The sequence below is a fragment of the Mesoplodon bidens genome (genome assembly GCF_964165515.1).
Source record: "Mesoplodon bidens genome assembly, chromosome: 2".
Lineage (NCBI taxonomy): Eukaryota > Metazoa > Chordata > Mammalia > Artiodactyla > Ziphiidae > Mesoplodon > Mesoplodon bidens.
This window is the reverse complement of record NC_138177.1, coordinates 87,890,177-87,912,932: the sequence shown is the minus strand read 5'-3', so window position 1 is coordinate 87,912,932 and position 22,756 is coordinate 87,890,177. Positions and strand designations below refer to the sequence as shown.

Below are 22,756 nucleotides of genomic sequence, written 5' to 3'. Positions count from 1 at the left end.
AAACCGAAGAAAGTACCAACAGAAGGAGATTATGCACAGATATCAGGAAAATGCCCAAGACATGAAAAAGTAACATTCTAAAGCAAATGATAGGCTCAGAGTTACAGAGAATAAACAGGTGTGTCTATTAGCGTTCTGAGTATTATCTGGTGTTATTAGCTCCGTTGCTCCCTCTTAAGGGTAGAATTAATTCTCACTCTATTTGATGTGTAAATAAAAAGGTAAATGGGTAATAAGGATAAACCAAATTTTTAAAATATCTTTTAGAAATACAAACCGCAGTGTTTACAGATGAAATAGTTTGATGTGCAAAATTTCAAGATAATCAGGGTAAGGCCAGTTGGTGGGGTCATTAATGAAACAAGGTTGGCTGTAAGTTGATCATTATTAAAGCAGGACAATAGGTATATGAGCCTTCATTATTCTAATCTCTCCACTTTTGTGTGTTTGAAATTTTTCATAATAAAAAGTAAAAAGCAAAAAACAAACAAAACAAAATGTTGACACAGGTATTACTAGTCTCCCATTTTACAGATGAGAAAAATTGAGGCTCAGTTTAAGTAACTGCTAAATTTAAGTTCACACAGCTAGTACAGCCGCCATGAGCTGATGCTAAATCTGAAAGAAAAAATTGTTCTTTCCATTGCTCTCAATTCTGCTTCCCCAGTAGTAACAATATCACAACACCGTAGAGCACTTTAGAGTTGGGATTTTACATTATGCCAGTCATCTGAGTGGTTGGGGCACGATGCAGCCTCATTTTTCTCATTCCCATTTTACCCAGTATAGTATCTAAGGGTAGAGTTTCTCTAGAAAATGTGAATTTAGTTGTAAGAAACTGAAGATACAAACAGACCATGGCCAGACCATATATAAAAATAGAACTCTGGCCCAGGAAACCAGCCCCTTATCTATAGTAACTGGCCCAGGAAGCCAGCCTGATGTAAACCAGACTTATAGGAACTCAGGCTATTATTCCTAGTAACAATCCAGAAAGCCAAACAATAATCCCTGTAACAACTGGCCCTGAATGGCCAGGACTTGATGAATAACTGACAGCTTCCCTAATTTTTGTCCTGCTTCCATCTAGGAACCAACCAGAGAAAGTCAAGTATGCCCCCTAACCCATCACACAGGATGCCCCACTTCTAGTCGGCCTGTCTACAGCCTCCCCAGGCCAATGGTCTCCAGTCGGGGTGCACCTGAGGCCTTCTTTTTTCCACTATAAAAGTATCCCACTCTTCTGCCTGCCTTTAAGTCTCTGCCAAAAAGCAAGGGGCAGTGGCTGACTCCTTTGCTATAGAAAGCTCAGAATAAATAGGGTTTGTTTGTTCTCATTTGGTTGGTCTTCACTTATTTCTATTGTTGATTTGATTTTAAAACTTGAGTAAATAAGCCCAGCTACTCAGCATCTACCTTTGTTCCAGTGAATCTGTATGGAGGAGGAAGTAGGAAGCAAACCTCAGTTTTGTCTCGGTGGTCTTTTTATCTTATTCCTTTAAAATGAAAGCCCAACAGCCACCTTTGACAATGTTTAGCTGAAGGGAGCTAGCCAGGAGACAGACTCAGGGAAACTCCAGTGACATTAATCTCTAAACCTGAAACCAGGGTAAATCTCGCCGCTTCCAGCCCAACTCCTCATCAGTGAGTCTTAGTTCATCTTTTTTGAGTTCACGCCAAAAGACAATTCACTGTAAGGGCCTCTTCTGGGCTGGTGGAGCCCCCTAGCTCAAGAGATTCTCAATGACTCTCAAGCCCCCAAGATACAACTTCCTACAAGCCTTCAGTGGGTTTGCTAAGCAGTGACTGTCAGAAAGGAAAAGAGAGAGGAGGGGAGGAGGAGAAAGGGAGAAAAAAAAAAGTTTTTCTGTAACTCAGGAGCTACAGCTTGTCTGATGACACCAAATGACTCAGGACAGACTGCTGTTTTCTTGTGAGGCAAGCGGTCCCTTTAAATCAAGTTTCCTAAAAGGGCACATGCCAAATGTTGCTATAGCAACTGGGTTAGAGGCCAAGAACAAACCAGCACTTCCCTCAAGTCTCCAACTGGGCAAAGGTGAGTCGTGGGCAGAACAGTGTGCCAGGAGCACCCAATGCTCCAGAGTAGACCCAGGGCCTCGTCCTGGAGGGGCATTTTAACTAAACACAAAAATTAATGCGGGGGAAAATGCTGAAATCAAAAGAGGGGATACCATGGGCTTCCCTGGTGGCGCAGTGGTTGAGAGCCCGCCTGCCGATGCAGGGGACACGGGTTCGTGCTCCGGTCCGGGAAGATCCCACATGCCACGGAGCGGCTGGACCCGTGAGCCATGGCCGCTGAGCCTGCGTGTCCAGAGCCTGTGCTCCGCAACAGGAGAGGCCACAACGGTTAGAGGCCCGTGTACCGCAAAAAAAAAAAAAAAAAAAAAAAAAGAGGGGATACCATTAAGAAAAAATTAGAGGTGGGGAGGCTTGTATTTTGAAAGAAGAAAGATCCCCCAAAATGTTGATGGGGAATTCGTCAGGAAAAAAATCCCCTCCCACGTCCAGGGACCCCCAGTAATGGAGGGCGGGGGTGCGTTGCAGTCCTCTGCCTCTAACATAAGATTGTGAATGGCACCAGGAAGTGGGTGGGCGGGGTGACCAACTGGTTTGGCATTAGTAGAAAATGCTATGTGCGAGTTTTTCAACATCGCACATAGTGTTGATCATTCCTGGGCTGACAAGAGAAGACACGAGGACATTTCCCTGAAGTGAAATGTTAACAAGATAAATAGGCTTATCAGGCTCTGGCCTAAGATTAGGGTCAGGATAACCTTTCAAGATTGGCTAAGAATTAATAAGAAAAACATTTTCAGTACAGTTATCTTCTCTGATGTGGTTTAACTGAAATCCCCAACTTGCTGCTCTCATCAAGTTAATATACTTATTGTCTTGGGAGTGAGAGTCCACAGCTGCAAGTTTGGATAGCCCAATCAGAGATGCCACCTCAAACTTCCAGAGCCACACTCAATGCCCGAATGACTTGACTAGAACGCCATCCCTGTCTGGTGTCCCAACTGGCAACAGCAGTTAAGGCAAAAACCCAGCAGTCCTTTTTTTTTTTTTGCGGTACGCGGGCCTCTCACTGCTGTGGCCTCTCCCGTTGCGGAACACAGGCTCCGGACACGCAGGCTCAGTGGCCATGGCTCACGGGCCCAGCCGCTCCGCGGCATGTGGGATCTTCCCAGACCAGGGCACGAACCCGTGTCCCCTGCATCAGCAGACGGACTCTCAACCACTGCGCCACCAGGGAAGCCCCCAGCAGTCTTTGAGTATACAAATCATAGTTTGTACCCATGATTCTGTTAATTGTATGTAAGGTGACTTAAGAGTTTGGGCTTTGCAGAAATGACAATTTACTCTGCATGTCTAGGGATAGGTAGTAAGAATCTTGGGTTCTCCCATAAGGCAGGACTGCCTTGAAATCCTGGCTCTCATACTTGTTAACTGTGTGATCGTGAACAAGTTACTTAACACCTCTGTGCCTCAGTTTTCTCTTCTACAAAATAGAGATGGTAATAATGGTGGTGCCTAAAAGACTGTCAGGACCAAAAGAGAGAATGCATGCAAAATAGTACATAGAAATTGCTCAACAAATAATAGGTATCTGGTGTCTCTTTTTGCCACACTCCCGCTATTCCTATTAAATAATAAAATACCAGAGGAGATGATTAAGACTCAGCTCTAAGAATCATTTCTTCTCTAACTCTTGATGAATGGTTCATAAAGTTGACAAATGTTCTGATCAGCCCTGGAAAAAGGAGCAGGGTGTTCTGGGGCCATGGGTGAGGGTCCTAGAATTTACACAGGCGAACATGCCACATGGCATCAGGTAGAAGCAGGCTGAGTGCCAGGAACAGCCAGCTGGGTCTTCAAGACCCAAGTGACCCTGACCCTCAGCAAAGAGCTACACAACAATTAGTTATCATCTTTTATTTACTCAAATACATTTACAGGTGAATCCAGCAAGTTAAGTCCCTCTTAAACTCAGTTCACTCCTTGCATTCCATCTATCCCCCAGGTATCTGCTGAGAGCAGGGTTCTCTGCTTAGTTCCATAATGGAGTAGAACTGAGTCACCATTATGTACATGTCCAGCCCAGTTGGGACCCTTTTGCAGTAAGTCAATGAGGCATCCTTCAGATTCCATGACTTCTGTTTGGGAAGGAGGGACACGGGCAGTAGTAACAATAGAACATTGTCCTCAAGTCAGACACCCAGAAAATTGAATTAGAAAAGGACAAGAAAAAATTGAATTAGAGAAAGAGGGTAGTAGGGAAGATAAAATTGGAGACAGCCAGCCAAATGCTTCCCACATCACTGGAAGGAATCAAACATGTGAGAGCCCATGGCCCAGGTGGATAGGCCCTTAAGTGCTTGTCCATGCTGAATCTGAAGGGTAATGGGACGGAGAGTCATCTTTCATGGATAGTTACTCAGAAGTCTGCTCAGTGATTGAGTCCAAGGAATTAGAGGGCTGGCAGATCACACAGGATTTGAGGATCAAGAGATAGGTTTCCTTGAACTTCTTTATTTTATAAGCATAGACAATAGGGTTCATCATGGAGTTAGCATGGGACAGCAGGATGCCCAAGTACAGCACAACTTGTGGTACTTCACCATTAAAGTAGATGATACAATTGATGACGGATAAAGGCAGCCAGGACAAAGCAAACAAGAAAAGAACCAGAAACAGAGACTTGGCTATCTTGAACTCCCGTCCGTAAAATGCACCTGTCTCTTTGGAGTTAGAAAAGTTCTGATTGAGTTTGTTCCGGATAACATAGAAGATGTCAAGGTAGATGGCACACATGACAACCAGGGGAATGAAAATCCAAGTGAAGAAGCTGAAGTAGACCATGTAGTCCATCCTCATGACGGAACGGAATTGGCAGGAAAGGAAGGTGAGATTTTTGTGGTACTCTGAGTTCAGTTTCATGTTCCAGCCAAACATGGGAGTCAATCCCACCAGGAATGACACCAGCCAGCAAAGGCCCAGAGCCAACCATATTCTTCTTTGAGTGGTGAACCTCTTGTATCTGTTGAAATGGAAGGGAGTCGGTGAGTTCACAGCAGGAATTGCTGATGGGTTGTGGGGGGGGATGGAGCTGGAGGGTGTTGGTATTCTATGGTGATTTCAGCTAAACTCTACTGGATATGAAGACAAGAGGAGCAGACAATGATTAGAGAAAAATACAGCAAAGTTCTCTGGGAACTTTTCTAAAGAAGTACAACCTCCAAAGCAGCAGGAGTACGTTGCCTAGAGTCAGGGGCTTGTGTACTCCATTCACAGTTCCATTTCCAGCCCAAGAATTCTTCAGTCCCTGGGAAGTAAGAGTTATCGATCAAAGTCTCCTGGGATCGCCTTACCTGGGGAGAAATAATCTGCTCGAAGCATGTTTGCCTGCTGTGCTCTGCACTGGTTTTTTTTGTTTGTTTGTTTTGTTTTTTGGCTGTTGTGCTGCTGTCCATAAATTAGACTCTGCCTGTCCCACACTTACCCCCTACCTGTGTCTGCCCCTGCTTCTCTATTTGCACCACACTTGGGGTTTGAGTTATACTCCACTCTCATGGAGTTGCAAAAGTCATGTTGAGGTGCTTCCAGGACCTTAAAAGACTCATCCAATCAAAAGTCACCATTTCTCCTTAAACCATTCTTCCTGACAACATTCTACACAGGCTATAAGAAGGAAGCAGATTTTGTTAAGTACTGGCTATGTACTCAGTAGACTTTCTCTCAATAAAATCTCATGATAAACTGGAGATATTTTTATGACAATCTCCATTTCATTGATGGTAATGGTGAAAATCACAGTAGTTACAGCTACCATTTACTGAGCACCGACTGTGTGCTGGGCGTTTTTCTAAGAGCTTTACGTGTATTATCTCATTTGATCTTATGGGGAAGGTGCAATTATCATCCCCATTTTATAGGTGAAAAAAAAATGAAACAGACAAGTTAAGCAACTTGTAGAAGCTAAAAGTGTTGGAGCTAAAATGGAATGGAGGTGAATCTGAGTTCAGAGCATCTTAACGCTATGATGAGGAACTGAGATGCAGAAAGCTAAATAACTTGCCCAATATCAGGCCTCAAGATCTGGGATTTGAACCCAGGCTCATTTGTATCAAAAGTTGTCTGTAAGGGGCCGTGCGCGCTCCTGCCTTCGGCCTCTGTCCCCCATCCCCCCTTCCCCGGTCCCAGTCTCTCCTTCGGAAAGATGTCGGACACGGCAGTAGCTGACACTCGGCGCCCTAACTCGAAGCCGCAGGACCTGACCGACGCTTACGGGCCGCCAAGTAACTTCCTGGAGATCGACATCTTTAACCCACAGACGGTGGGCGTGGGCCGCGCGCGCTTCACCACCTATGAGGTTCGCATGCGGACAAACCTACCTATCTTCAAGCTGAAGGAGTCCTGTGTACGACGGCGCTACAGTGACTTCGAGTGGCTAAAAAATGAGCTGGAGCGAGATAGTAAGATTGTAGTACCACCACTGCCTGGGAAAGCCTTGAAGCGGCAGCTCCCTTTTCGAGGAGATGAAGGGATCTTTGAGGAGTCCTTTATTGAAGAAAGGAGGCAGGGCCTCGAACAGTTTATTAACAAAATTGCTGGGCACCCACTGGCTCAGAACGAACGCTGCCTACACATGTTCCTGCAGGAGGAGGCAATTGACAGGAACTACGTCCCTGGGAAGGTGCGCCAGTAGGAGCCCCTCTCACCACTTGCCCTCTACTTTCCTGCTGAAATGACATTGGTTTTTACACTAAGCCTCTCTCTCTCTCTTTGATCTGAAGTTGGCTCTCCATCCCCTGGCCTGATAGACTGTCTGGCATTGTGTTCCTTGGTACCTGACTATACCGTGGGCACTCTGCTAGGATCCTCTCCTCTGAGGAGAGGTGGGAAACCACAGGCAGATGCCCTTTGCTTGGGGTTGGGGGGTGGGTGGGGGGATTGGACTGGAAGGCAATTTCTTGGGCATTTACCCATGCCAGAAGGCTAACCTTGCGGGGGGCGGGTCTTGTGCTGGTGGGGCAGGTCTTGTGCTGGTGGGGCACTTGGGTACATACTGATGCTGCAAGTCCAGGGGATTTTTCTTACTCTTAGGTTTAACCAGGAACACTGAGCAGGGAAAGACCCTGCCTTTCCTACCTGCATGAACTTTTTTCCTTGTGGGGAAGGTGGCAGAGACCGAAAAGCTCTCATTTTCTCTAGGCCCGTTCCCAGTTTTCTCAAGAGTTTCTTTTGTTGTACTTTCTGTCTCCCTTGTTGCTTTTCATGGCAGTAATTCTAGAGTCTAAGCAGTATGTTGTGTGGAGCAAGGTGTGTGGGTTTTCTAGACCCATCATCATGGCTGCTTCAGAGTCAGAAGAAAGCCATAGGGCAGTTGGGGAGCTCCTGTTGCCTAGCCCCTTTCCTTTATGGCTCCCCACTCTGGCTGCCTGTTCTCACTCACCAGCAGGTGAGTCAGAATGGGCTGGGCTGGCAGTTCTCCCTCCCCAAGCCCTTGCTACTCCTATGGGTTAGCTTTGCAGATTTGGAGGCTTGAGGGCTATGGGAAATTCACCACTGCCAGGTAACTCCCTGAAGGGTGGGAGTGGATAATTTTCTAGGTACCTCCCGGTGGTAGGGAAGGGCATCACCACTCTCTTCCTTCCATTCTCCCTTCCCCCCATCCCATTTAGTGCTGCCACAAGACAGAAAACACATGAACAAACCACACAGTCTCTGACTTCTCCTAAGCACTTTGAGCTATTGATGGGGCTTAGGGGCAAGAGTTGTCGCTGCCCTCCCCAGCTTGGTCACAGGGTTATTGAACTGCCTGCACTTGTTTCCCATGGAACCCCAGCATCCTCCCCGGAAGCTGAGGTAGGGTTAGCACCTGGGTATAGATTTCTTAAAACTTAGAGTCTGAGGCAGCTTGTTGAGGCTGGCGACTTTCCTGGGCTTCTGTCTGGGATGTAGTGGTTTGTTTGCTGGGCCCGATATCTGTCCCAAGTGGTGGGATGGGAGCAGGTTAACTCTAGTGTCAGGTCAAAAGTGGGGGCTCTTTGCTTAGACACCCTATCATGGAAGGACTGGAATTCTTTATATAGGGTCCTGAGGGAAAAGATTACTGATTCTGACAAGACCCTGATCGGAGAGATTAGGATTGGATTTTGATGTGGGGTTTGGAGTACATCTAAATGTTGAAGTTCCCTGACACAGATAGCTCTTCAGCTGCCGGGCCTGTGCCAGGGCCTGAGCGGCCCCTAGAGCGAGGCTCTGCTCCCTTTCCCAACTTCCCAGTGTTGGTGTTGTTGCTGCCTTTTTCATTTGTATCCTCTGTTATTGACTTTTTTTTAAAAAAAAGATTCCTCCTTTCATTGTGCACAAGTGCTGAGAGCCTGAGGCCCCATTTCTGCTGTGTATATATCCTGACTCGGGGCTTTTATTCAGCAAAATGTTCATTCTTCTGTCAGACAATGTCATATTCAACTCTGTTCATATTAAACCACTGTGAAGCAAAAAAAAAAAAAAAAAAAAGTTGTCTGTAGCTCCCTCACCATGCTCTTTCCCCAAGAGAAGAGAGGAGCAACAAGATACCAATGTAATTCAGGACACCTGGGGATTTGATTTCTTCATTTGGCAATCTCTTCTGCTCAAATGATCAACTGAAAAGTTGTTACTACTTTCTGTAATGGAGAACTTTTGTGGTCTCCTTCTCAACATGGAAGAGGAAGCAAAATTAAAACAACTTTAAAATAGCCTACATTTGCAAAGAAGAGAAACATCAGTTTATCTCCTTCTTTTCTCTCTGCTTATCTTATCATCTAGTATGTTTCTATCATTTCTAAAAGTCAAGAGCATTTTTCATTAATTAAAGGTGCATCGAGTTTTTGTCATCTTTAGCCCCCGGAGTATTGAGCATATACTTCTGTAGTCAGTGGGGAGGGATTGGAGTGTTCCTCTGTTTCTAGTTCCCAAGTCTCTGCTCATTGTTGTTAAACCCTTCACACACCAAATGGTGAAAAGAACCTCTTTCAAGCTCAGAGGCCAATTTGGATTTGTTTCCACTCAAAAAGTCTGAGATCTGGAGGTTGTAGCCCCATTTCCCAGGCACCTCTATCACTGCCCCACACCACCCCTCTCCAAGCAAGTTACCTGACCGTGAGCTTGACCCGCAGGTATCGGTCCACAGCAATGGCTAGCAAGGACATGATGGAGGCATGGGTGAAGATCAGCAGCAGGCAGGTCATGAGAAGGCAGCTATAAAAGTGGATTGTGACACCCAGGCTGATGACAATGGCCAAAGGCATGACCAGCACCCCGACAGCAATGTCAGCCAGGGCTAGGGAGACAATGAAATAGAAGGTGGTGTTCTGCAGGCTGGGGTTCAGTTTGACCACCCAGATGACCAGCACGTTGCCCACTATGGCACAGAGCCCAATGAGAATCTCCACAGTGATGTAGGTAGCGTTGGCCAAGGACACGGCAGTGCTGTTGACTGGCATCTCGCTTTCCAGGTGGAGACTCCCAGGTGACATATGTGCCAACAAGATCCGTGTGGGCCAGTCAGCCTAGCTCTTGCCAGACATCTTGCCAGAGGTCCAGGTGCAGCAGCCACAATCCAGAACTCACAACTCACCCATTCCTTCTCTTCTCTGATGGAACCCCCTCTCCCCCTCTCCTTAGAGACAGTCCATCACAGGGCCATCACTTTCAGCCTCAACGCAGGCCGTACACCCCTGGGCTCCCAGAAGCCTGGAGAACAGTTCTATGTGGGCTGAAAGTGAAAATGCTGCTGCTCTTATTTCCCCTGCCCATGGAGAGCTACTTAAGATCCATCAAGATAAGCAATGCTCTTCAGTGGTGTTTCAGGAAGTGAGATGGACCAAGAGGAAGCACAGAGCCAGGAACACTCAGCAAGAAGATGGAAAGAATGGGGGCTGGGTGGGGGCATGTTCGTAGCATGGAGAAGACTCAGCATTCATTTACTCAGGGACTAGATAAGAATGCCACTCTGGGTGGGAGAGGAGCTGGGAGCACTGACTATGTAATATTCTGGCTTTCTGCTAGCTTATCAGAAAGACTGTGCAATAAGGAGGCAAGCAGGACACACAGAAGAGAAAGAAATAGACTTTGGTGGCAGGCTCCTAAACTTAGCCAGAATGTACTTTTTCTAAAGAGTACACACCATAGACTGACTGTGTCCCCCCAAAACTCATAGGTTGAATTCTGACCCTCAAGTCAAAGTAGTTGGAGGCTTTGGGAGGTTATTAGGTCATGAGGGTGGAGCCCTCATGAATGGGATTAGTGTCCTTATAAGAGGGATCCCACAGAGCTCCCTTGCCCCTTCCACCATCTATGTACCAGGAAGTTGGCTCTCACCAGACACAGGTTCTACTGATGCCTTGATCTTGGACTTCCCAGCCTCCAGAACTGTGGGAAATAAATCTCTCTTGTTTCTAAGTCACTTAGTCTTTGGTATTCAGTTATATCAGCCCAAAGGGACTGAGACAGCGCATAACAGTAAGGACCGAGAATTCGGCCACATGAGTTGACTCTGTTGGGGCATAGCTGGAACCCAGCCTTTGTATCAAAGATCTTTTGCCAAAGAGACAAACTAAGATTCCCTGTTCAGATGAGCAAAACTTCAGCACCTCCCGTAAGCATCACATCTGCTGACCCTCATCTTCCCTTCTCAGCCCACACACCCACCCTCACGCTAGCAACCAGCCTGTGTCAAATCTGTTTGAGGGACAACAGGATGACCAGCCATGCAGAAAGGAGGGAAAGGGCAACATGTACACATGATCACACAGCATACCTCCTGCCCTCCGGCCCCAAGCCCCACCCCGGCCCTGCAGGAACAGTCATCTATCTGAAAATCAGACCCTCTCCCCGAAGTTGCTCACCTGGAAACTCCTGGGAATCAGACACTTGAATGTAATTTTTATTTGGAGTCCCCCTGGGAGTTCCACAGGGGTTTCTCAGTGCCGCCCAAAAGGGTTATTTAGAGAGACAGCAAAAGGAACAGTTGGACCTAAGCCCACACTGTGGATTGAAGGGTTGATAATACTTACCTCTAAGCACCAATCTATGTAGATTCAAAAAATAAAATTTGACAATCACAGGAGTGCTGTTCTGGTGTTTACTAACAAACACCTCTCACTGGGGCACTGGAGAGATGCCTCAGCATGGGGCCTGCCAGGGTCTTCTTTGGTTGTTCTGCTTCGGCATCATCCGTCGACACCCCTACCCACCCCCCACTCCCCACCCCCGCCTCATCCCAAGTCTGTCTGGTGTGCCTTGCTCATCCCTGCTAGACTTGCTCAGGGAGCTGAGCCAACTCCCCAGACATTAAGGTGCAGTCCTCTCCAACTGCATTTCTGTCGCTCCAGCATTTTCCAATGTTAGCCGTGCCCACATCCCTGCACTTTGGGAACTTGAAAGGTGTCACCAGCCTCCAACGTGACCTCTCATAAATGTCTCTACTGCAGCTGCTCTCTTTATCTCTGCTCGGGAGAAGGAAGACATAGAGAGCGATTTCTAGGAGGCTCCGTGTGACCGAAACAAGTCCTTCTCTCTATAAAGCAGTTGTTGAATCTTGGTAACTCACTGCCAACAATGTACCCCGGCTCCCGACCCTCAGCCACCCAGTAGCACCAAAACCTTATTTGAGAGAAAGACCCTCTGGGGTAGCAATGAGTCATGTTGCCTGGCTGTGGTGATGGTATAGCTAAGGAACATTTTTCCTGGAGGGTTTGGTAACCCCGGGTCTGCCTAGGGTGGCCGAGGACAGAGCGAGTGGGCTCATGGCAGAGTGGAGCGCAGACAGCTGCTCTGTGTTTGGGAGCTGGGCAGACAGTGGACAGTTCCTGCATTTAAAGAAAAAAGCCTGTGGCTCTTGTGCAGCTGTGGGCCAGAAGCTTGGGGGAGGGAAAAGGAGGTGGAGGCCAGGGAAAGTCCCTGAACCACAGATCCATCCTACCGGAAGTGAGCCGAGCTGTTAGGGATGGAAGTGACAGCTGGAGCTGGAAACCCGACTGGTGTGTGTTTTCAGATTCCAGCCTATTTCCCCTCCTTTAAGACCCAGGTGAGTCCTTCCAGAATCAGCCCATCTCATCTGGGTTAGAGAAACCAAGTAGAAGGGTTTTGCTCAAGGACCATTCACAAGGGAAGCATGGTGGGGACAGGATAGCCTGTGAGGCCATAACCCACAGGAACAAGGAGAGACAGGGGACACATGTGGGGCCACCGACCCAGCCACCGCTCCCCCCCACCTTCCCCAGGAATTGTTCCCAGAATCCTCTGCACAAACCTGGGGCATTTCCTCTCTATGAACAAAGGAAGCCCTTCCTTTATATTTTCTGAGTAGACAGAGCCCATCGATACTCAGGTGGCTGATCTGAGGGGTGAGGAGGAAGGCTTTCACAGCCACTTAGCATTTTGGCGTAAGACGGGGCCCTGAGTGTCCTTTTCATTCTAGACTGAACACCAAAGGGTAGCCAGGGAAAGAGGACAGAGAAACCAGGAGGAATGGTCCCCTTTCCCCATCCCCCCAGCCCAGTCCACAGCCACTCTTAGTCAGGGAGCTGCCCTCATCACCTCTGAGCCCCCTAACCCAGCTCGAGGTGCAGCCTCCATGTTGACCCCGCGATCAAGTCCAGACTCCTCAGAATGGCGTTGGAGACTCTCTGTGAGGGGGTCTCCCAGCCCCTGCAGTCTCCTGTTGCCTGGTTCATCAGGAAACCATAAGTGCCACTGGGCCACGTCTCCCGGGGCTCAGAGCGAGCTCTTTCACTTCCTCTCCCCTACGCACATGCTCCTTTCTGGCTAGGAAGGCCCTTCTCCTGTGCATCCACACAGAAAACAAGCACTTTTCCTTCTAGACACTTCTCAAACTGAACCTTGAAGAAACATTTGCAGACCCCACCTGCCCCTGTCCCATGCTGGGTTTATATAATCCCTCCCCTGTTATTCTTTGAGCTCCTGGAAGGCAGGGATCTTCCCTTTTCATTTCTGCATTTCTATCCCCTACCACAATGCCTGGCAGCTACTAGGTGCTCAGGATATTGGCAAATGAATGAGTAGGAACCTCAGTGAACCAGGGGGCATAAACTTAGCACTGGGTATAGAATACCAATCAGCTAGGACTTGTGAAGCACTTTCCATTATACCAGCTGCTGTGTTGAACATTTTATATATCTGATCTCCTTCGATTCTCTCTGATGAAATAGATACTGTCATTGCTGTTGCGGCTCAGAAGGGTTAAGTAACTTGTCCCCCGGGGTGCAGAGCTAGGAAGTGGCAGAGCTGGCATTCAAACCCAGGTCCCTGTCTTCAGCAAATGCATAAGCAAGAAGGGCTTGGGCCCCAAGGGGATCTCTGTACCAGAAAGAAAACCTCTTGTTGGACCAAGGTGCCCCCACACACAAAAAATTTAATAATAAAATAAATTATAAGTGAAACGTGGCTCAGCAGATTTTCCCATCTAAAAGAAAGCCTATGTCTGTTTAGGTTCTACTGAAAAAACCTGAAAATATGGAGGAGGGAAGGGTCTTGGAGGAACTATGAGCCTGAATCAGAGAAAAAGCAACTGGAGTCCTGGAGAAAGGACTCTTGTGTCCCAAACCCTGGCCTGGAGCCACCATGAGCTGAGGCAAATGGACTCAGATCAGCCTCAAGGCCACAACCTGGCCCTTGGGCTTCTGCTTAAAAGCCTAAGAGCCTGGCCAGAGATGGGTCATCTGATCCTTTGCAGCTTCTCAGAAAAGCCTGGGAAATCCCAGCACCCAGCCTGCAGTAACAACAAGACGCAGTGTTAGCAGGGGCCCAAGGAAAGGACTCTGCAGCCCCAGAACTGGTGCAGGTGGTTGCTGAGACAGGATGTCAGGCAGGCGGAAGGTGCTGGCTTCTGCCAGGGAGCTGGCTCTCACTGACTCGACTGCTGCCTGCAGAGTTGCACAAAATCATTTTGCTCACTTCCTCTTGGCCCCATCGCCACTTCCCCAAAGATTTATATTTTTATAGAACTTGATGCTTGCTAGCCAGCAGCAGAGGCTTAGAAAGAGCAAGTGCTGAGTGCCTCCAGGACGGTGGTCTGCTCTTACTCCCCCTCTGCCAGCCCCCCTTCCTTCTCTGCCTCTCAATCAAGCCGGAGGGAGGAGGCTGGGCTGATCTGGAGCCACTGTCCCCAGGGGGCTTCCTACTAGGACTTCAGCTGTGACCAAGGAGCCAGGGACTCCCTATAGCCTGAATTCAGGAGAGACTCACTTAGAGCCAGTGTGATGGGGGAGGAGAGAGGTCAAGGTTCCTTCACTCTGAGCAACAGGAAATCCTGCCCAGCCAAGGGGAACTGTTCCTGGCACCTACGCCCCACCCACCAGAACCTCCACCCACACTGAGTGTGTCAGAAGGCCTTTGGGCTCTAGTGGAGAATCCAGAGAAGGGTCCAGCTAACTATATTTGTTCCAGGTTCTAGGCACTTAGGAAGTGAGGAGGTGTTCCAACTACCGGAGTCTTAGCGGGTAAGAGGCTTTTATTCCTGTGTCCCTGTTGGGGCGCTATGTGCAGCAGTGACCACCAGGTGGCAGCACATTTCCACTGCCACTCAGGGTGCAGGTTGAGCAAGAAAATCCCTGAGAATTTAGCAGCACAGCCTCCGAGCACCACCTAGCCAGCCCCCTCAGATTGCGCAGAAAAGGAAAGAGAGAACTAAGGGGAAGGGAGACACAGAGAGATTGGCATCTGCCTAAATTCAATCCAATCCCAAAGAATATTCCTGGGCAGTACCACATTCCATCCTCTTGACTCAAGGGGCTGAGAAGCAGCTTCTCCTTTTAAACCCATGAGTGTTCCAGTAAAAACAATATTTGGTGCCCTTCAGAGTGTGCAAAACTCCTCACATGGTCCACGTCAGTAAATGAACACAACAACCCCGCAAGGTAGATATCATTCGTCTCATCTCCCAGCAGAAGAAACTGAGGCAGCGAGACAGAGGGATCTACTCAAGGTTGCCCATCTGGTCAGAGGCAGTGTGAGGATGGAGCCATCTCTGGCCTCCTTGACTCGTGGGGGGACAGAAACCACCCGGGGAGGTCCCACTGGGATGTTTCACGCTCCCTATGCCTATGTCACCAGGCCGTCCCTCGGTGCCTGCCAATCTCTGACCTGTCCTCTCCCTTCTATGGGCACAGGGCCCACTGGTCCATTTTCCCAGCTTTTGCTGGAGTGCAACCCTGCAAGTGAGTATTATTAGATCCATTTCACAGATGAGGAAACTAAGGTGTGGTAGCCAGTGAATGACTTGCTCTGGGCAGCACAGCCAGTAAATGGCAGAACTGGGCCCAAACCCCAGTCTGTCTTGCCTTCAAAGCCCTGGCTCTTCTCAATGAACCCCATGAGGACAGTTACACATCAATTATGCCAAAACCCAAATTGTCATTTGGGCAGAAATCCTTCAGTGTCCTAATTGATAAGACTTGCTTCAGAGGTCAGGCCAGCTACTAGGGGCAGTGTGTTATTGGGCCAATTGTCTGCATTCCAGCACCTGTCAAAGCTCAGCTCAGCAGGGGGGTATCCTGGGCCTCCAGAGCAGCCAGTCCCCTTCCCCTCCACACTCTCTGCATGCAACTCGTGCAGTGGGCCATATGAGACAATGGCGTCCTGGAACCATATTACTTTAGTTCCCTGCTGAGACGCGTTCCCAGATAACCTCAGCCTCTCTGCGTTTTATTAAAGGTAAATACAGAAAGCTGTCAGAGGAAGTATGTACTGCATTGCATCATGACCAAAGATACTATCTGCTGCTATGTTCCCTACAGAAAGTTTCTCAGGTTACATTTCTCTGAGGAGTTTAGTGCTAGAAAAAAAAAAGTTGCTTTTCTTAATAAACTAGCCTGCTTTGTTAACTGCTTAGTGGTAGAGCTTTGTATAATTTGGTTTTGTGTGGGCAGCCAAGAGGCTCCGCACTGGTGTTCTGTCTCAGTAACCACACTCTGCTTAGGTATCCCACTGCATCTATAGGCCCCACGTCAGCCCTTGGCACCTGTTGTGTCGGGGATTCCATCGTGCCTTGTTCTTTTATTATGAACGGCTCCCATCCTTTTTGGAAGTAGGCAAGCTGTGAATAATGAACACACAGAACTGACATTAGAAGGCCCGTTAGTGTTTATTTTGAAGGCAGGTCTGCCGGTTGATTAACCCAGGTTCTTTTTTTTTTTTTTAACAAATTTAATCAGTTATACATATACATATGTTCCCATAACCCCTCCCTTTTGCATCTCCCTCCCACCCTCCCTATCCCACCCCTCCAGGCGGTCACAAAGCACCGAGCTGATCTCCCTGTGCTATGCGGCTGCTTCCCACTAGCTATCTACCTTACGTTTGGTAGTGTATATATGTCCATGCCACTCTTTCGCTTTGTCACAGCTTACCCTTCCCCCTCCCCATATCCTCAAGTCCATTCTCTAGTAGGTCTGTGTCTTTATTCCTGTCTTACTCCTATGTTCTTCATGACATTTTAACCCAGGTTCTTAAACAAAGATTCTTGTCAGTTCCCCACATGACTTGGAGGTGAGGATTTTTCCCCGGACAAGTGATCCACAATCATATTTTAGATGATCAGTTTGGACAAAAGAAAAAAATATGTTGACACTGGAAATGCCCTCTGGGGTTCAGTGAGCCCTTTGAGGAAAGCTTTCAATACAATACTTGAAGCATCAGTATCCAGCAGGATCTAGTAAATGCTCCCTTAGGAATGATGCTGTATAGAGCATAATATAATGATTCTCCAGGTGGAACTTATTTTTATTTATGTAACCCCACCCACTTCCACAAAGGATTGAAGTTACTACCAGGCTGAGTCAATAGCTTCCCCCTCTGTACTCCCACGTCATCTCACACATTCCTCTGTTTGAGCACTTATTACACCACTTTGTAGTTATTTAATTACATGACTGCTCCTCTCACTAGCTAGCAAACCCCAGTAGCTAGTAAACTCCTTAAGTAAACTCCATAAGAAATTATACCTTATTCATCTTCATACCTCCCACCCTCTCCCCTTCTCCCAAAAGTACCAAGAGCCTGAAATAGTACCTGGCACATAGGAGACCTACAGCCAATTCTCACTGAATGTGTAATGCATTATTCTCAGGCCTCTCTGCTCTTCACCTTGCAAGAATGCTGACCATATGTCTCTACGTCCACTGCGGAGTCAGGAGGGATCTAGGAAGACCTCTTCCTCACCAAAAATAGCTTTTTGCATCTAATTTCAATTGCAAACCAGTACAGATAGAGAGCAACATTTTTCTGGTCAAAGTTTGGGTCTGGTCAAAGGCACCCTCAGGGAGAATGTCTGCTATTTACATTACAGTTTGTGGTTTCAGCATTTTTATATACAATAGCCTATTTCATTCTCTCATCTCTGTGATTTATCTAAAATGGTGCCCTCTACACACACACACACACACACACACACACACACACACTCTGTCATCTCACTCTGTTTATTTCCTATGTCACCCCTTTCACAACCAGAGCTCTTCATCAGAGTTTATTCCTTTCCTCAGTCGGCTTGTCACTGCTCTATCTGCAGGACCCAGAACCACCTCTGGTCCTGGCTAGCCCATTTAGTGTGACACATGATGTAATGGGACTAAGAAGCCCCAGATCATTGGGTTTGGTATGGGGTTTCCAGAATATGAGGATTTGGGGTGGGAGGGAGCAACAGAGGAATCTGATGCCCAGAGTGGCTAGTTCAAGGTCAAACCTGGAGCAAGCAGCCAGAGTTCTTCGCTAGCAGAAAGACTGGGAATCCACATGGTTGGGAATCCATAATGATGCGCTCCCCAGTTCCTGCATTTTCTTAGAGTTGATTCTCTCAGTCTCTTGCTGGAGGGGCTCTATCCATGTTCTGCTTCACTGGCTCCTTTGTCATGCTGGTCCCCCTCTCTCTGAATCCCCAGTCAGACTGCCTAGGACCCTCCAATCAAGTCTGTGGTTGATTTTTTCTTCTTTCATGGCTGCACTTGATCCTTGACCAGTCTGCCTGTCAACCCATGCTGATGGGTGCAGTGGTGGGTGCTAATGAGTTACACCTGGAGCACCCCAGATGTGCCTAATGGATGTTCAGCTACAGTGAGATGCTTGACAGCACGCACATCCGTGCCTCTTCATCCAGGTGCCAGGCCCGTCCCACTCCGCCCTCACCGACATGCTCCAGGGGAGAGATCTGTCAGGTGCAGTCCTGGGCTGCAAAACACGCTCATCTGTCTTTTTAAAACTCTGTTTCTAAATGGATGATGGTGGAAAAATTGTTCATTCTGTGTCTTCATTTCCCCCTTGATAAATGACAAAGATACCTGACCGAGGGCTGAGGGAAGCAACGTGGGCCCGGCAGCTGGTCCACGGTCTTGCTCACCTCCCCCTCTACCAGTGCGTAAGCGCTACAGGGGAGGGTCCTTGTTGCACGGTCAGGGCCACTCCAGCGACCAGCCACTGCTCCACCTAAGAGGTGCTTGATAGATATTGAATTAAAGGAAAATCATTTCACACCTACCAGCCTCCCCAAACGGTGAGATACAGGGTTTTGGGGAATCCAAGAGGAAGGACTCCCCAGATGCTGGTCTCTTCGGCACTGACTCTCCCAGTTTCTCAGTGGAGCGGCTCTACTCTTGTCCAAATCCCCCAGCAGTGCTCCTGGCTTCTGAAACAGGAAGTGTCCAAAGGAGATGTGGAGGAGGCAGTATCATCTTCCTCTCCCTTCTCCACAGTTGCCAGGGTAACTTGCTTACCCCGTTCCGAGTGGTTTGTCAGCATTGGAGATGGCGCCCACCTACCCGGGGAAGCAGAAGCAGGCGACCTCGGTGGGCTCCCAACTGTCCCACCCATGACTCCTCTGTGAGCCTGGGGAAAGGCAGCTCAGATCTGAAGATGCTCAGTTCCAGACATGCTGCCTGCCAGGTCACTGGCCCCTAAGAGCCACTCTGGCCCCCGACGTGCCACAGGTGACCCTCTCCCAGCACCAGTCTCAAGAGCAAGATTATCCTAAGCAATAATGAGAGTTTCCATTTCTCATGTGTCATTCATTCTGGAGGGCCTGGCACATCACTCGACCCTATTCACCCCTGAGAAGGGCCCCTTCCTATGCAGGGTGTAAGGGTTGCTGAATATTACAGCCAACTCCTGCCAAAACAGCTGCATGGCAAACCTGGGGGCACATGAGGCCCAGAATTTAACTTGAATTACATCTATTTGTATTTGCTCTCAACCCTTAACACCAAACATCATCCAACCTTTCATTAACCGTGGAATTTTTCCTGATTTCAAGGCAACAAAGAAATAAGTTTGTTTTAGGTGAAGGGTTTAGGCTCAGAGCCGGGCTGTGGAGCCAGTTCCAATCACTCCCGTCTCCCAAATAGCATCTCATTCTGTCCTTGTCCCTCCAAGATGAGTCAACTGGCCTGCTCTGACCATTCCCAGTGGAAGGCTAGACCTCGCTTTAATGACCAGGACTTCAGCTGGGGCAACAGAACTCTAGGTCACTGCAAGACAGTCCAGCCCACGCCCCTTTGTCCCCCACCCCCGTGCCCTGCCCAGTGCCCATGACTAGAGCTTTTTATGTGATTCTGGAGTTGGCACACTCTCCCTTTCCTGCCAATAATGCTGGCTGTTGTTTCTGAGCAAATGGAACAAATGACCAACGTGAACTCCATGCAGTCTATGGACCGGAAACATCTACAGGGAGGCAAGGGCAGCTGCTGCCTAGGGTGGGACTGGGGGAGATGGAGGAGGGGTTTGCGAAGGAAGATGCAAGAACCTCAGGGAAGAGGGCAAAGGGCGAAGCCTCAGCAGAGAACTACAGAGGCACAGGGGCCTTGGTGTAATGGCCCAAGACTGCTGCAGGCCTCACAACTCCTCCCCGATGTCGCTTCCAAAGATGAACTCGGCTGCGTCTTGACCAAATGAACGGAGTATGTGCATAGCCTTTTATAAATGCCATTTTAAATGCTAAATTCTATGTTAAAGCTGAAATGGATCTGAGAAAACAATAGGTCAAACTCCTGATTTCACAGGTGATAAGAAAGGTTTAAAGACAGAATAGAAGTGTAAGTTAGAGGCCAAGTCTAAACTAGTACCCAGCAGCACCACTGCCCCCTGCAAGTGTGTGTGCAGTGTGGGCACACACACACACACACACACACACACACACTATACCACACCACCTCCAAGTCAGGTAGATGAGGAAGGAAAAGAAAAAATAGCAAGTAGAGATTGCCTACTATGTGTCAGGAGCCACAGTAATACAGCGACAGCCATTAACCCTCCTGCGGGCGCCCTCTGGGCCTGGCACAATGCTTAGTGCTCTGACACGCTCTCCCTTGATCCCTGTCATGGCTCTAGCGCAGAACAACACATCCTTTTCATCGCACCTGCTCTTTGCAGTAGGGAAGCTGCGTTTAGAAAGGTTATGTAACTAAACAAGGGAGCATTGCTTGTAGACAGTAGAGCCAACATCCACCTGGGTCAGTCATCTGCCCAACCCCTGTGCCACCTGCCCCAGGCTGCTCGTTCAGTCCCATTGCAACCTTGAGAGGTGGGTTTTGCCAGTCTCTGCAGATGAGAGATGGGGGTGAGCAGCTCGAATCTGGAATTCAACAGCAAGACAGCCCCAGGATCTGCTTTTCCCCTCAAGTGGGAACCTCTAGAGGGAAGCCCTAGTTCTTGACCACAGACTTGAACTTGGAAAGGCCTTTCTGAGCATTGCACGGACTGGCTACCGGCACAGCTGGTGGGACATAGACTGGGTCACAGGGGCTGCCCAGCCAGGACTCCCACTGAGCAAGCCTGAGCCTCATTCCCTGGGTCTGGAAGAGGAAACACCAGTTTCCTAAACTGCCCCCTGCCGGTCCGCAGCCCTGCTTATTTGATGAAGGAAACACCAGCGGAGGGGAGTTTTCAGGCCCTAGATGTTGGGCGAGGAAGGGGCTGTGTGCTTCCTCATGGGAGCGGGTGACGCTGTCAGTCTCCCCCGCAGCAGATGACAAGGAAAGAGGTCCCTGCGAGGAACTAAAGGTGCCCTGCGCTGAGGCGATGGGCCGGGTCCTCACAGGCAGCTGAGCCCAGCCGTAGGTCTGAGAACTGGAGGGAAGCAGGGACCAAGAGGTGGAGCTCTCGTGGGGCGGGGGGCTTGGTGGGGGGCGGTACTGGTTCCCAGGCACCCCCAGGGGTCACTGCGCCGTCAGCTCAGCTCCGCTGCTCTAACGCGGGGGTGGAGGGTGTGGAACTCTGGGGCTGATTCATCCGCCACACAATTTGAGGACGCTGGTGGTACACCCGGCCGGACGTGCTCCTCTGGGAGTCTGCGAGCAAGGGACGCGAGAGGGGGTGGTCCCCGCAGACCGCAGACCTGAGCCGCTCTTATCAGCACAGCCCGGCCCAGAGAGGGGCGCCCCCATTAGGATCAGGTCCAGCCATGATGCCCATGCTCTGCGGCGGGCGTGGGTACCCACCCACTTACACGGCCCAAGAGTCCCGGAACTGCAGCTTCCGCGATTCCCCCGAGGTGACTGATCTGGGCGCTGTGTCTCCCTCCCCAGCTCCCATCAGCGAAGCCTGAGGCTGGGATTCCTCTGACAGTCCTGTTGTAAGACGAGCCGGGCTTGGGCTCTGCCTGCCAGGACAGCGCCCTTGGCACGTGCCTTGGCACACAGCCCGCCCTCACCTTCCACGATCCTGCACACATCACCTGGGCTCGAGCTGGCCTAATCAGGAAGGTGCTCTCAGGGCCTCGGCGAGAGGAGAGCAAGAGCCAGGGCCAAGAGGAAGTCACAAAGATCAGCTGAGAAACAACCCTCCTTGCCATGTCAGTCGTGAACATGGAGCCAAGTTCTGACACCCGTGGCTCAGGGCAGTGTCAGAAAGGCCCAAAGCAAATCAGCATACGCCCATCTGGGCGCACACCCTGTGTCCTTATCAGCCTTAGCAAGCCCCCGCCAAAACCCTGTCTCCTTAGAAACTTCCGTCCAGCCAGCAGCTGTTTCCTCTCCTATATTTAAACAACCAGGCTAGTGAACTTGAGAGAGCATTGCTGCGGGGGGAGGAACACAGCCTCCCATGGAACCCACGGGCATAGGATGACCCCGAGGCCTAGTGGCCTCTGCTTGGCTTCTCCCCAGCTTCTGCTGGGTGAGTGAGGCCCAGAGTTCCCAACAAGGCCTCAAGCAGCATGGTCTGTGCAGTGAGGCAGGGGACCTGGAGGTCTGCCCAGACGGTTTTCTGGGTGCAAGCAGCTTGTGATGCCTTCCAATAGCAATGGGGTGAAGGGGACCCGCAGGAGAGCCATGAAACACCTATTTCACAGCCCCAACCCTGAGCACCGGTGGGTGCGACTCTTTAACACCATTACTCCTGGGGTACATTCAGGCCTCTTGGCTATTTTTAGGTGCCATTTCCACCCTTATCTAAACAGAACTGTTTGTTTAGAGGAAGGCCACCTTACCAGAGACCTTTTCCTGGTTCTGCCGGCTCCCCAGGCCCAAGCTATTGTGGTCTCATCCCACTAGACACACACACACACACACAACCCACTAGCTTCATGAAACATTTACTGAGAGGAGGGGCGTTTCAGGAATCCTCTAGAAAATATCCCCTTGTGGCAGAAAGTACCAACAGGGAGTAACCTAACGGCCCACATCCCTTCTCTCAGGCAGCCAAGCCTCGGCCATTACCAAGAAATGTTCTCCATGAACAG

General features: G+C 49.3%; 2 protein-coding genes across 2 annotated transcripts; one reads left to right on the top strand and one right to left on the bottom strand.

The window, feature by feature from the left end:
- Positions 1-3,775: 3,775 nt before the first annotated feature.
- Positions 3,776-9,738, bottom strand: ADORA3 (adenosine A3 receptor). Its single transcript, XM_081223646.1, has 2 exons — positions 9,163-9,738; positions 3,776-5,059 (listed from the first exon to the last, which is right to left on the bottom strand). The coding sequence occupies exons 1-2, from the start codon at positions 9,543-9,545 to the stop codon at positions 4,453-4,455; spliced, it is 990 nt and encodes a 329-aa protein (XP_081079772.1). The 5' UTR covers positions 9,546-9,738; the 3' UTR covers positions 3,776-4,452.
- On the top strand, positions 6,166-6,952 carry LOC308611099 (sorting nexin-12-like). Its single transcript, XM_081223648.1, has one exon. The coding sequence runs from the start codon at positions 6,239-6,241 to the stop codon at positions 6,725-6,727; it is 489 nt and encodes a 162-aa protein (XP_081079774.1). The 5' UTR covers positions 6,166-6,238; the 3' UTR covers positions 6,728-6,952.
- Positions 9,739-22,756: the final 13,018 nt, after the last annotated feature.

Coding starts and splice junctions, on each gene's coding strand:
- ADORA3 (XM_081223646.1), bottom strand. CDS start 9,545: ATGTCACCTGGGAGTCTCCACCTGGAAAGCGAGATGCCAGTCAACAGC. Junction 5,060..9,162: donor CGGGTCAAGCTCACGGTCAG/GTAACTTGCTTG, acceptor CCATTTCAACAG/ATACAAGAGGTTCACCACTC.
- LOC308611099 (XM_081223648.1), top strand. CDS start 6,239: ATGTCGGACACGGCAGTAGCTGACACTCGGCGCCCTAACTCGAAGCCG.